Consider the following 15,264-nt stretch of genomic DNA (forward strand, 5'->3'; position numbering starts at 1 on the left):
AGACGGGACGCAGCTGTTTGCTGCAGTCACGATGTGCTCCAGTAATCATAAAGTATTCTCCTATGAAGAGGGATCCATAGTAACCAGTAGATGGAACAATGGCAGTCAATGATGCCTACTTCTGCTCTGGAGGGGGGGCAACGGACTTCTGCCAGCCACAAAGGAACAATCACTGAGACACCGTAACACAAAGGAATGCTGAGTAGGGCAGCAGGGCAGGGACAAAGACTACCTGTGCAGACTGGGCACCTGGCACATGACTGTGAACCACAATAGTACTAATGCCTGCCTAGGCAATGCACCAATCAACATGTTCCAAGGTTGAGTGGAGTGCCCCTTGGCTATGTGCTGTGGCCGAACCATTCCACAGCTAACCACCTTAATGCCGTTTTACTGTCTGGAGAAATCGCCACCAGCAGTTCAACGGGAGGTCTTTGGACCATGGGATTCCTGTGGCCAGTCTTAATGTAGCCTTTGATTCCCTAATCCACGGTAAATGGCTTAACTCTGATGACTTGAAATATAATTCTTATTATTTGAGCGTAACAAAGAATACAGAAGGCTTTGAGCTGAATTATTTTCCCAAAAAGCCCTGAATCTGCACTGGATGAAGGAGGCATGGAGGAGTCAAATTGGATTTCAGCCAAATCTGAAGAGCTTACAATAGAGCCAAGACAGAGCCCTCTTCTTCTACTCTGTACCCCCACACATCAGAGGGGTAGAAACTAAGAAGATCTCTTTCAGCTGCACCGAGTCCCTACCTTCCTCCCTTCCTCGCCCTCTCAGTTCTCATTTAGAATTCTGCTCTCTGAAGCCACCACTTTACATGCAGTATTATAATAACATTTACATATTTAGTTTCCGTTACAGAGCCCGTGTCAAAGGCAATCCTCTTTGAAGCCGGTGGCACCTGTGATGGAGTGTGGGTTGGGCTAGGAGAGATTAATCTCTGAGATGTTTTCAGAAGCTTATCCCGTAGCCACTGTCTGTGTGTCACACGGCACCCTATTCCCCTATATAGTGCACACTTTTGAAGCACAGCCTTATAGAGGTGAAGCTGGCATTTAGCAGTAACAACACATTACCAAATAGAGTGGTCTGTTGCTGGTAACATAACATTAAGCACTAGAAATGACTGTAGAGTTATTATGTCTCTAGTAGTGTGAGTTGCACTATGGTGTCTGATGTGAAAAACAAGTGAAAGAAAGCAAAACATTCCAACCCGTCTCTTCCTAAGACTATCTGACATAGAGTGTGTGCGACTGTGCATCAAAAGTGGTGCACTATATAGGGAATAGGGTGCCATTTGGGATGCATTCAGGCACTGTTGCCAAACTCTCTGCAGCTGGAACTGTTGCTGAAATCCCCCAATGGCGCGGGTTAATTTCCCAGCCATAGCAACGAGAGGTAGTGAGAGTGTGACAGCTGTCAGATTAGGGGCTGTGTGTGAGTGTGACATCACTAACTTATGATTAGGCTTCCGATGTTACAGTCATTTGTAATTAAACCCACAGTCTCATTCCCCGTCGCATCTCATTTATATTGGGTGGTTTTTAAATGAATAGAAATGGGATGATGCCCGGACCGGTTGTGTGGCTTTTTGCCAGTCTGACTGCCTTAATAATTCAAAGTGTGCGTCCTAAATGGCACCCTATGGGCCCTCGTCAAAATGAGTGCACTATACAGGGAATATGGTGACATTTGAGATGGAAACAAATGGTACATTTCAATGGAGGCATTGTGACTCAGACACATATACAACAACATTACTATGCAGAATGGATGGAGTAAAAAGCAGCTTTACAGATATGTCCTGCTGAGAGACAATACAATTAGGGATTTATTCCAACAGATTTTGGAGGGGCTTACAAGCCATGAGAGTCAGTCAAAATCACAGCAAAAATAGGAAAATATCCCCTATAAAGTCCAGTCTTCCAGCAGGGTCTGACTAGACAAGACAAGCAACAGCCAGAGGGGGATTGTACAAAAATAATGATCATATTATCAGTGTTATATTGCGAGTTTGTCTGTGTTTTGATTTGAATGAAGCATATTTGTGCGCTCATGGTGGGTCAATCGACTTGAGTCAAGCAAATCGCTTGTTTGATTTTATGAGCAAAGACATTTGGTGGTTTGGTTTAATGAGTAGGATTCAGGTTTCTGTCTTCTCACTCAGACAGGTGGTGTATTGGTGTGGATCTGGACCTAGCCAGTTAGCCACAGCTTAATGTGCAGACAGTACTGCTTGGATATCCCACAGCAGTAGCTCGATTGTAGCAGGCCAGACACAATGTCCGCTGTAATCACGCAAATGGTACTTCTGAGCAACACGGATATATTCCCTGTGTATATCTCACATTTTAGCAGGGCTGTGGGACATTAGACAGACTCCAATAATTCACCCAGAGAAATGGACCCTTTGTTCTCAGGCTAAAAACATCCAACAAACTGAGAAGGGGTCAAACGCTTCTGTATGTGCAGACAGAAAGAAGTCTAAAGGACAAAATAGATGGTTAAAAACAGTGGTCCTATCACCTCTGATCACAGAACATTATCCGTCATTTTCGGTTCATTTTCCCAACGATTCTACATGTTGAATCAGCATTGTTTGTAGACACCTAGCAGGTGAGCTGACATTCTATATGGTGTCTGTCCAGTCCATAATAGTTCAACTTTGAGCCAGCAGGTCAGCAGAGCAACAGAGAGACAGCAGCTATTCCAACTCTTAACTCCTGAAGTCCTGGTAGGAACACTGCATCACAGCGTGTTAAGGCTAGGGCTGGTACAGTTAAGCAATAAGGCCAGAGGGGTTGTGGTATATGCCCAATATACCACGGCTAAGGCCTGTTCTTAGGCACAAACCAAACCTGGAGTGCTTGGATACAGCCCTCAGCTGTGGTATATTTGCCATATGCCACAACCCTCTGAGGTGCATTATTGCTATTATAAACTGGTTACCAACGTAATTATAAGAGTAAAAAGAAATGTTTTGTGTTGGCCGAACAGCTGACTGAAGATGGGATGGCCGGGCATTCGTGCGGTCGAGTGCTATAACATGGACTCTACAACGTGATGAAACTTTGTTGCTCCTTGCTGAAACATGCAGGGTGTTGTAGCAAACAAGTCTTTGGTTGCATAGGCAACGCCATCCTCTGGACTCTAATTAGACTCTAGTCTGCCCGGTAACAAGTCACAGGATGCAGTATTCAAACATATCACCTCAAATCCCTCTCTCACTCTCCTGGCAGATCAACGCCCCCCTCCTTGCAGCAGCACATGCAGTCAGGAGTGGACATTTTAATTATTATGATTTTATACGTTATTCCAGTGACTGCGGTCATTTGGCTGACCAATAACCATCATCCAAAATTCCATGACCATCACAGACCTAGTTAAGGAGCTCCAATCAATGACAGCTTGACTTTCATCACTTTGGCAACAATCAGACCATGGGAATTTCATTACGACTCCTCTCCTCCACGACACGGCCTGGCATCACATCACACCTCTCTCTCATTCTCAGTCTGCCCACTGTCTCTCTTTCTCTCTCTCCCCCTATCACTCGCTATCAGTCAGTCCCTCTCTATCAGTGTGTCCTACAGATTATGGCCAGACATCTTTGATGTGACAGACTGGTGTGTGACAGGGACAGGAAAGGGCAATCACAGGACGACAAGAGAATCAACTGGATAGCTCTGGATGACTGTGGGATACTCTCCATATAGAATGTTTGGTATGAAGCTAGAGATAAGGCCACCCTATACAGTGCACTACGTTGACCAGAGCCCTATGGGTCCTGGTCAAAAGTAGTGCACAATATAGGGAATAGGATGCCATTTGGTACTCAAACAAAGGTAATGGCTTCATCCAACTTCCTCGTGATTACTAAAGTGCAAGATGACTTTCAACCTTCTCCCACTGAGGGAAAATAAGTAAATCAGTGATCTCACTTCTTCTCACCCTTATAGTCTCTCTCTATCATGCATTGATTCATGCACACACAATGTATTAACCAAATTAAGACATCACATTTAACCTACTATAGTCCTCTCGTAAAAGAGCAAGTGAAAATCCCAAATTGCACCTTATTCATTATATACGAAGTAACTAGGGTGCCATTTGGGAAGCGTCTCAAGCCCCACTCGTATCCCTGGCCCCTGGTGACAGAGCAGGTTCATTTGGACCATAAATGAACTTGTCTTTCCATGGCATTGCTGTCTGCTCCCAGGGCAACGTAACCAACCATAAAATCAGAGGTGTGAATCCAACTCAGTCCTCAGGGGCAACACTGCATAACAAACTCCTCATCCAAGAGCAAAGAAGGGGCCGATGGCTCCTGGGCTGTTAGCTTTACGACGCAGTGAATGTCCGTGAGTGTGTGTTTGTCCGTGTGTGTGTGTCCATGCTGTTTGAGCTGCGTCGGACCATACAACAGAAGATGTTAAAACAGGTTATGAGTTATTGGAATAATTAGGTCGTTAAATGCAAGAGGCCTTAGTGAATTCTCCACACAATGCCCTGTATGCACTTCTATACTCTTTATACGGCAATGTTATAGATTTATCAGCATGCAGTAAAGATGAATGTTTTGTGCACTAAGAGCAAACAGTGTGTAAAATCCACTGTGTATGCACGTTTGTGTACAAACAGCTAGCTGTAGAACAAACAGTACAATTCTCTCTCTCTCTTTTCCACTCACTCACTCACTCACTCACTCACTCACTCACTCACTCACTCACTCACTCACTCACTCACTCACTCACTCACTCACTCCTCTCAATTTCAATTCAATTCAAGGGGCTTTATTGGCATGGGAAACATATGTTAACATTGCCAAAGCAAGTGAGGTAGATAATATACAAAACATATATTTCTCTCCTTCTCTCTTTCTGTCTGCTGAATTGACACATCAAAGCCTTTTCCACCCCTGTTTTCAAGTCCAGATAACTCAAACCAGTGTACAAGTCCAAATAACTCAAAACCAGTGTACATGTTCAGATAACTCAAAACCAGCATACAAGACCATATAACTCAAATCAGTGTAGAAGTCTGGAAAACTCTAACCAGTAGATAATCCAGATAACTCAAACCAGTATACAAGTCCAGTGAAGTCAAACCAGCATGCAAGTCCTGATAATATCCCTTCTCCGCATAATGAATCACCCAGAGCCAAGGTTTCTTACCTGCAACAGAGTTCGGCCGCGGCAACATGAGGGACAAGGAGGTGTGTGCTGTAGGGTATGGAACGGGGCCCTCTGGTGGGTGGCTTGGTCCTACTGCTGCTCCTCCTACAGCCCCCGCTGAGGAGCCTTTGGGATGCTCTGTCCTAGATGGGGTGGGGGTCTCTGGGGGCCCACTGGGGTCTTCCTCCGCCACGGGAGAGCACGTATCGGCCCGCAAGCTGGGCGCCAGGCCATGGTGCCCGCTGCTCCTCAGGCTGCCATCTTTACTCCATTCCAGGCTGGAGCCGCTGCGGTCGTCATTCTCCGAGGAGCTTGTGATGGTGGCTGAGAGAAAGAGAGAGAAAGAGAGAGAGAGAGAGAGAGAGACAGAGAAGAAAGAAGAAAATAGGTGCAGTACGTCATTGTCATTATCAGGAATTCTGTGCGTCTTTAGCGATACCACTCTGTTTTCATTGACCTTATCAACACCCTCCACCTGATCTGATAATTACCAATAAATGTAGTTCCAACTAATGAGAATTATCCAGCGCTGGCATGGTGGGGTAGATTTAGATCAATAGAGCCTGCCCCAAGTTTTCTAGTCTTTGTATTAACCACCATTATTTTCCCCTGTTAAAGGTATCTTGAATGGAGTAGCTTAGAATACTCAAAAGTGTACACTGAACATCAAATATGTTTACCTCCAAACAGTACTGTCATCTATCTAATAGAACATTGTCACGTTCTGACCTTAGTTCTTTTGTTATGTCTTTGTTTTTGTATGGTCAGGGCGTGAGTTGGGTGGGTTGTCTATGTTGCTTTTTCTATGTTGTGTTTTGCGTTTGGCCTGGTATGGTTCTCAATCACAGGCAGGTGTCGTTAGTTGTCTCTCATTGTCTCTCACCTTTCAGAACTGTTTTGTTTTGTTTCTCCTTTGTTATTTTGTTTAGTGTTCTTGGTTTAATAAATATATGATGATCACTTACCACGCTGCGTTTTGGTCCTCACCTCATTCCAACGAAGAGCGTTACAGAATCACCCACCAACCAAGGACCAAGCAGCGTGGTAACGGGCAGCGGCCGAAATCGCAAGACTCCTGGACATGGGAGGAGATTTTGGACGGCAAGGGACCCTGGGCACAGGCTGGGGAATATCGCCGCCCCAAGGCAGAGCTGGGGGCTGCTAAAGCTGAGCGGCGGTGGTGTGAGGAGGCAGCACGGCAGCGCGGCTGGGACGAGAGGCAGCCCCAAAAATTTATTGGGAGGGGGCACACGGGGAGTGTGGCTAAGTCAGGTAGGAGACCTGCTTACCGTGGAGAGAGGTGGAACGAGAGGCGCACCGTGTCACAGGTGCGCAGGCATAGCCCGGTGCGCTACATAGCAGCGCCTTGTATCGGCCAGGCTAGAGTGGGCATCGAGCCAGGTGCCATGAAGCCGGCTCAGCTCATCTGGTCTCCAGTGCGTCTCCTCGGGCCGGGGTACATGGCACCAGCCATGCGCATGGTTTCCCCGGTTCGCCAGCACAGCCCAGTGCGGTCTATTCCACCTCGCCGCACTGGCCTGGCTACGGGGAGCATCCAGCCAGGTCGAGTATCGGTGCTCGAGACCTCCAGTGCGCCTCCACGGTCCGGTCTATCCAGTGCTTCTTTCACGCACCAGGCCTCCGGTGGCAGCCCCATCAGTCAGGAGCTGCCAGAGGAGCCCGTCAGTCAGGAGCTGCCAGAGCCACCCGTCAGTCAGGAGGAGCTGCCAGAGCCACCCGTCAGTCAGGAGCTGCCAGAGTAGCCCATCAGTCAGGAGGTGCCAGAGCCACCAGTCAATCAGGAGCTGCAAGAGCCGTTCGTTACTCCGATGCTACCGGAATCGCCAGTCACTCCGGAGCTGCCAGAATCGCCCTTCACTCCAGAGCTGCCGGAGTCTCCCGCCCATTCGGGACCCGTGACCCGTGGCTAGGGTCCCCAGTCCGTGGCGAGTGTCGCTGCTCTAAAGAGGCCACGGAGGCAGGTTAGGAGGCGGACAAAGACTATGGTTGAGTGGGGTCCACGTCCCACGCCAGAGGTGCCACCGCGGACAGATACCCACCCAGACCCCTTATAGGTTCCGGTTTTGCGGCCAGAGTCCGCACCTTAGGGGGCGGGGTACTGTCACGTTCTGACCTTAGTTCTTTTGTTATGTCTTTGTTTTAGTATGCGCAGGGCGTGAGTTGGGTGGGTTGTCTATGTTCCTTTTTCTATGTTGTGTTTTGCGTTTGGCCTGGTATGGTATGGTTCTCAATCAGAGGCAGGTGTCATTAGTTGTCTCTGATTGAGAATCATAATTAGGTAGCCTTTTCCCACATGTGCTTTGTGGGTGATTATTTTCTGTTATGTGTATGTCACTTTTCAGAACTGTTTCTTTTCGTTTCTCCTTTGTTATTTTGTTTAGTGTTCTCGGTTTAATAAATATATGATGAACACTTACCACGCTGCGCTTTGGTCCTCACCTCATTCCAATGACGAGCGTTTAAACAGGTGTTTTGCTTACATGAAAGCAAATCCCCTTTTAATCCTCTCCTCAGGCCTGGCTGACCATGCTAAACAGAATCACTAAAAGCTGAGGGGAAAGGCAAAAGCCACCAACTGGCAGCTGGGCTAAACATGGGAATGCTTCCGAAATTGCACCCTATCCCCTATATAGTGCACTATTTTTGACTGTCACATGTGCAGTCAGAGGAAATGCGTCTGTTTTTGGCAGCTTTAGAGTAGACCCACTGTACCACATAGCTAATCTGGATTTCATAACTGTGCTGTGTGTTGCACCGTCACTAATAATAACATAACAAATACGTCTGGGATAACTAGCCTGATGCTTGTGCAAATATTCAGCAATTCAGAAATCCCTAAATGTTGTAACATTTGATACAGTGATTTGATTCACAAAGACAGACCAAAGTGGTCTGAATAAAAAGGTAAAACAGTCTACCTGTCACGCCCTGGCCATAGTTTACTTTGTATGTTTCTATGTTTTGATTGGTCAGGGTGTGATCTGAGTGGGCATTCTATGTTGGATGTCTTGTTTGTCTATTTCTGTGTTTGGCCTGATATGGTTCTCAATCAGGGGCAGGTGTTAGTCATTGTCTCTGATTGGGAACCATATTTAGGTAGCCTGGGTTTCACTGTGTGTTTGTGGGTGACTGTTCCTGTCTCTGTGTTTTGCACCAGATAGGGGTGTTTTCGGGTTTCGTATGTTTGTTATTTTGTTAGTTTATCGTGTATAGTTTTCGTATTAAATCAAATGAATCACAGCTACGCTGCATTTTGGTCCGCTCCTCCTTCCCACAACATAAGCCGTGACAGAATCACCCACCACAACAGGACCAAGCGGTGTGGTAACAGGCAAAAGCAACAGCAGGAGCAACAAAAGAAGGAATGGACATGGGAGGACGAATTAGACGGAGAAGGACCCTGGGCTCAGCCTGGAGAATATCGCCGTCCCAAGGAAGAACTGGAGGCGGTAAAAGAGGAGAGGCGCCGGTATGAGGAGGCAGCATGGCAAAGCGGATGGAAGCCCGAGAGTCAGCCCCTAAAATTTCTTGGGGGGGGGCTCAGGGAGAGTGTGGCAGAGTCAGGAGTCAGACCTGAGCCCACTCTCCCTGTTTATCGTGAGGAGCCAAGGAGGAGACCAGAACCAGAGCCGGTGTTGGAGGTGAGCGAAACAGAGACTGTGAAGGAGTTAATGGGGAAATTGGAGGAGAGAGTAATGAGGGAGTTGCTTTGTTGGTGCTTTAAATATGGAATTCGCCTGACGGAGCGTGTCGGGGATTTGATGGCACCTGGGTCAGCGCTCCATACTCGTCCTGAGGTGCGTGCAAGTCGGCTGGTGAAGTTGGTGCCAGCCTCACACACCAGGCCTCCTGTGCACCTCCCTAGCCTTGCATGTCCTGTGCCAGCACTGCTCTCAATATCTCCAGTACGCCTTCACGGTCTAGCCCATCCTGTGCCACCTCCACACACCAGCCCTCCGATGGCAGCTCCCCGCACCAGGCTTCCTGTGCGTGTCCTCGGCACAGTACCACCAGTGCCAGCACCACACATCAGGTCTACAGTGCGCCTCGCCTCTCCATCGCTGCCGGAGCCAGTCAGCCAGACTCTTCCAGATCTGCCAGTCAGCCAGACTCTTCCAGACAGCCAGACTCTTCCAGATCTGCCAGACAGCCAGACTCTTCCAGATCTGCCAGTAAATCAGACTCTTCCAGATCTGCCAGTCAGCCAGACTCTTCCAGATCTGCCAGTCAGCAAGACTCTTCCAGATCTGCCAGTCAACCAGACTCTTCCAGATCCGCCAGACTCTTCCAGATCCGCCAGTGAGCCAGACTCTTCCAGATCCGCCAGTCAGCCAGGATCTGCCGGAACCGTCAGTCTGCCAGACTCTTCCAGATCCGCCAGTCAGCCAGATTCTTCCAGATCCGCCAGTCAGCCAGGGGGCAGGTGTTTGTCATTGTCTCTGATTGGGAACCATATTTAGGTAGCCTGGGTTTCACTGTGTGTTTGTGGCCGATTGTTCCTGTCTCTGTGTTTTGCACCAGATAGGGCTGTTTTCGGTTTTCGTATTTTTTTTTTTTAGTTTATCGTGTATAGTTTCCATATTAAATAAAATGAATCATAACTACGCTGCATTTTGGTCCGCTCCTCCTTCCCACAACGAAAGCCGTGACACTACCTTCTTACACTAGCTTTACCATCTCCTCACTCTGCTTTAGAACATGAATAACTGGTTATCACCATTATTTACAGCATGAATAACTGGTTATCGTCGTTATTTACAACATGAATAACTGGTTATCACCATTATTTACAACATCAATAACTGGTTATCACCGTTATTTACTTAAGTGATAATGCCCTCGAAGTCTGTGTTTTTTGAGGATAAATTGTCACGGGTGTTGTTAAGCCCAAGATGAAGTCAAGGACCGGCTTCAAGGGCATTATCACTTTTTACAACGGGTTACCAACATATTCAAATAATGGTTGGCATATTTTCAGTAAAAATGTTATTTAGATGTTTTTATTTATACTATTTCATCCTTCCACAAGATATAGTCCCAACACAAATCTAGGGTTGCTACCCAAGCTGGCTGGTTGTTATTTCTATTGGTTTGGTTGCCAGAGACTCGACCCAGTCGTTCCGTCTTTTGGTTCTGTATCTAGAGACGTGACCCAGTTGTTCAGTCTTTTTGTTCTGTATCTAGAGACGTGACCCAGTTGTTCAATCTTTTTGTTCTGTATCTAGATACGTGACTCAGTTGTTCAGTCTTTTTGTTCTCTATCTAGGGACGCGACCCAGTCATTCATTCTAAATGTTCCATTGCCATACTGGCTGGCAATATTCTTATCCTTTGTTTGCTAGCTAGCCAACTACAGCTAACTTATAGTCACGTCAAACAGTGCAGACAGAATATCAATGAAGTAACTACGTTTTTTGGTTACTACATGTTTTCATATTGTTATTTCATAGTTTTGATGTCTTCACTATTATTCTACACTGTAGAAAAGAGTACAAATTAAGAAAAACCCTTGAATGAGTAGATGTGTCCAAATTTTGACTGGTACTGTGTATCCCCCAAAAAAGTAAGCTGATTCAGAATTTTGATTGGCTGAGAAACACTGCCTGTCTGTCTGTCTGTCTGTCTTGTTCTGACTCTCGTCACGTTCATTACTAAGGGACAACTGGAGATTGAATTTGAATATTGAAACAAAGTTGCATAAGTCGCAGAGACAGACAGCAAGGTTTATACAAATATCCGCTGTAGAAAACTAAATGTTAGCGTAAAAGAAATGTGAGATAATGTCTAGATGCTTTTTAATTTTTTTAAATTGAACTTTTATTTAACTAGGCAAGTCATTTTTATAGTGGAGATCAAGTTTATAAATTGCCTGGCTGAAATGATGAGATAGTGAAATGCGCAGTCAGATGGAACAGAGTAAATGGGCATTTTTAACGTCATAGATTTAGCCGGTGGTAACTTATGGAAAAGAAACCGTCTGGAATGCGGTTTTAACCAATCCCCATTCATGATTAGACCCACCTGTTGTATAAAACATTAATAACTTGTCATGATCATTAATTACAACATGAATAACTGCTTATGACCATTCCTCTTAAGTCCCCTCCTTGCGATGCCCTCCCTCCCTCCCTCGGCCCCACCTCACAACAGCAGCTGCAGATTTTCATATGTCAACACACACTCTGCAGTAGGCTCCATACCATCCCACCCAACGTGCTGTTTAAAAACCGGCCAAATTAATATGGGTTTTAGAAGTAAATGATTCCTTGCGTTCTCTTATCCTGCTTCTTCCACAGTCCGTTTCAACCACTTCAAAGGCCCTGACTACTATTCATCAGAGCTGGGAATCAGTCTCATGGACACAACATATACGTCCCAAATGGCACCCTATTCCCTATACAGTGCACTATTTTTGACCAGAGCACTATGAAATAGGGTGCCATTAGGAACGCAGCCTACTTGGCTTCTCCCTCTGCCTTTTAAATAACCCAAGAAGCCCTACTCACTAGGGGGAAGTTCCGGACCAATGTTATAGCTTGTCCTCCGACAACAAACAGAATTTTGTGTGTTTGAAGGAGAAACCATGAGGCCGCTAGACTTGGCTAGAAGCATTGAGTACTACAGTACTGATTTCACAGAAGAAAAAATAGGTCCGAGTGATCTGAAGTTGGCTGGACTATATGTATCAAGCGTTTCAGAGTGGGAACGCTGATCTAGGATCAGTTTTGCCTTAAATATCACAATGAATAAGCTAACATGGACAGGGACCTGATCCTAGATCAGCACTTCTACTCTGAGACGCTTAGGCTACATCTCTCAGCCTCAACCTGGGCAGTAGGTAGAGTTGAAGTCGGAAGTTTACATACACCTTAGCCAAATACATTCAAACTCAGTTTTTCACAATTGTAAAAATTCCCTGTTTTAGGTTGATTTAGATTAGGATCACCACTTCATTTTAAGAATGTGAAATGTAAGAATAATATTAGAGAGAATGATTTATTTAAGCTTTTCTTTCTTTCATCAAATTCCCAGTGGGTCAGAAGTTGCTTTGTATGTTTCTATGTTTTGTTTGGTCAGGGTGTGATCTGAGTGGGCATTCTATGTTAGATGTCTAGTTTGTCTATTTCTATGTTTGGCCTGATATGGTTCTCAATCAGAGGCAGGTGTTAGTCATTTTCTCTGATTGGGAACCATATTTAGGTAGCCTGTTTGGTTTTGTGGGTGATTGTTCCTGTCTCTGTGTTTGCACCAGATAGGGCTGTTTTAGGTTTTCACGTTTCTTGTTTTGTTAGTCTGTTCATGTGTAGAGTCTTGATTAAAGAACCATGAATAGAAACCACACTGCATTATGGTCCACCTCTCCTTCACCGTAAGAAACAGAAGTTTACATACGCTCAATTAGTATTTGGTAGCCTTGCCTTTAAATCGTGTAACTTGGGTCAAGCGACCAAGCTTTAACTTCCTGACTGATGTCTTGAGATGTTGCGTCAATATATCCACATCATTTTCCATGCTAATGATGCCATCTATTTTGTGAAGTGCACCAGTCCCTCCTGCAGCAAAGCACCCCCACAACATGATGCTGCCACCCCGTGCTTCACAGTTGGGATGGTGTTCTTCGGCTTGTAAGCGTCCCCCTTTTCCTCCAAACAGTTCTATTTTTGTTTCATCAGACCAGAGGACATTTCTCCAAAAAGTACGATCCTTGTCCCCATGTGCAGTTGGAAACCGTAGTCTGGCTTTTTTTATGGCGGTTTTGGAGCAGTGGCTTCTTCCTTGCTGAGCGGTTTCCTCCAGCATCTTCACAAGGTCCTTTGCTGTTGTTCTGGGATTGATTTGCACTTTTCACACCAAAGTACGTTCACCTCTAGGAGACAGAACGCATCTCCTTCCTGAGCGGTATGATGACTGCATGGTGTTTATACTTGTATTGTTTGTAAAGATGAACGGGGTACCTTCAGGCGTTTGGAAATTGCTCACAAGGATGAACCAGACTTGTGGAGGTCTACAATTTATTTTCTGAGGTCTTGGCTGATTTCTTTTGATTTTCCCATGATGTCAAGCAAAGAGGCACTGAGTTTGAAGGTAGGCCTTGAAATACATCCATAGGTACACCTCCAATTTACTCAAATTATGTCAATTAGCCTATCAGAAGCTTCTAAAGCCATGACATAATTTTCTGGAATTTTCCAAGCTGTTGAAAAGCACAGTCAACTTAGTGTCACGACTTCCGCCGAGGTTGGCTCTCCTGCCTGTTCGGGCGGTGCTCGGCGGTCGTCGTCACCGTCCTACTAGCCACTACCGATCCCTTTTCGTTTGTCTGTTGGTTTTGTCTGATTGGTTTCACCTGTGTGTAGTTTAGTTAATTAGTGTCTGTATATGTAGTAGGTTGTCCCGCCCTTGTTTTGTGCGGGATTGTTTTGTCTTCATGTCATGTTTGTGGAGCACTTTGGGTTTTATGCTCCGGTCATTTTATTTTCCTGTGTTGGATCATTCACCCGGTGTGTTGGGTTGACTGTCGTTTGTACATCGGAGAATAAACTGTCTATTACTGTACCTGCTCTCTGCGCCTGATTCCACTCACCTCAGCACGTCGTGACACTTAGTGTATGTAAACGTCAAACCCACTGGAATTGTGATACATTGAATTATAAGTAAAATAATCTGTCTGTAAACAATTATTGGAAAAATTACTTTAGTAGATGTCCCAATCGACTTGCCAAAACTATAGTTTGTTAACAAGACATTTCTGGAGTGGTTGAAAAACAAGTTTTAATGACTCCAACCTAAGTGAATATAAACTTCCAAATTCAACTGTATGTAGGCAGTAGCTGGGCACGGCACAGGGTTATTCACGCTGCTTTACAATGGCAGATACAATATCACAGCCAGTATGAATTATTTAGCAGCTATGATATTGCACAGGGGGGTTAGGAGGAATATGAGTCACAGTTATCAATTATGTCAACAGCAGCACAGAATTTGCATTCGGGAGATGCAAAGTATTAATGCCAACCAAGTCTGTCTTGGCCACAAAATGGTACAAAAAGGTTGAAACACTGGTGAAACAGCTCACGATTTCAGCAGAGGCTATTGCAACAGGTCTTTTTCCTTCATTTTACTTTGATATTGGCCAAATTTGTCTACTTGGGTTAATGTACAATAGGGGATAGAATTGTAATGTCTTAGTGAGGTTAACTGCATTGTTTTATTTTGGTCCAAATCAACTGGAACATTGAAAAACATATGTCAATAACCAGACATAAAAAGAAAAAACACTTAAGGGCCTCCCGGGTGGCACAGTAGTCTAAGGCTGTGCTCTGCTGTGCTACCAGAGACTCTAGGTTCGAGCCCAGGCTCTGTCGCAGCCGGCTGCGACCGGGAGTCCCATGGGGCGGTGCACCATTGGCCTAGCATCGTCCGGGTTAGGGAGGGCTTGGCCGGTAGGGATATCCTTGTCTCCGGGCCAGGTGCAGTGCACACTGACCAGGTCACTAGGTGTACAGTGTTTCCTCCGACACATTAATGCAGCTGGATTCCGGGTTGGATGCGTGCCATGTTAAGAAGCAGTGTGGCTTGGTTGGGTTGTGAATCAGAGGACACATGGCTCTCGACCTTCGCCTCTCCCAAGTCCGTACGGGACTTGCAGCTGTCATGACTTCTGCCAAAATCATTGCCTCTCCTTGTTCAGGCGGTGCTCGGCGTTCGACGTCACCGGTCTTCAAGCCATCATTGATCCATTTTTCATTTTCCATTGTTTTTGTCTTGTCTTCCCACACACACCTGTTTTCAATCCTATTCATTACCAGTTGTGTATTTAACCTCTGTTTCCCCTCATGTCTTTGTCAGAGATTGTTTATCGTCAGTGTAGTGTTTTTGTATGGGTGCGCGACGGGTCTTCGTACCCATATTTATTTATTATTCATTTGTCTATTTTGTGTTATGGAGCATGTTACCTGGACTTTATTAAAAGACTCCATTTTACACTCCGTTTGACTCTCCTGCGCCTGACTTCCCTGCCACCTATACACATATGCCTGAAAGGAGCGATGAGACAAGA

At 45.6% G+C, this 15,264-nt stretch overlaps 1 protein-coding gene across 1 annotated transcript in view; it reads right to left on the reverse strand.

The window, feature by feature from the left end:
• LOC135538662 (protein TANC1-like) overlaps positions 1 to 15,264 on the reverse strand; it is a 293,087-nt gene that overhangs the window by 99,308 nt on the left and 178,515 nt on the right. The window contains 1 exon segment of the mRNA XM_064964546.1: positions 5,184 to 5,507. Within this exon segment, the coding sequence (XP_064820618.1) occupies positions 5,184 to 5,507 (324 nt within the window).

Source organism: Oncorhynchus masou, unplaced genomic scaffold (genome assembly GCF_036934945.1).
Source record: "Oncorhynchus masou masou isolate Uvic2021 unplaced genomic scaffold, UVic_Omas_1.1 unplaced_scaffold_16___fragment_2___debris, whole genome shotgun sequence".
Taxonomy (NCBI): domain Eukaryota; kingdom Metazoa; phylum Chordata; class Actinopteri; order Salmoniformes; family Salmonidae; genus Oncorhynchus; species Oncorhynchus masou.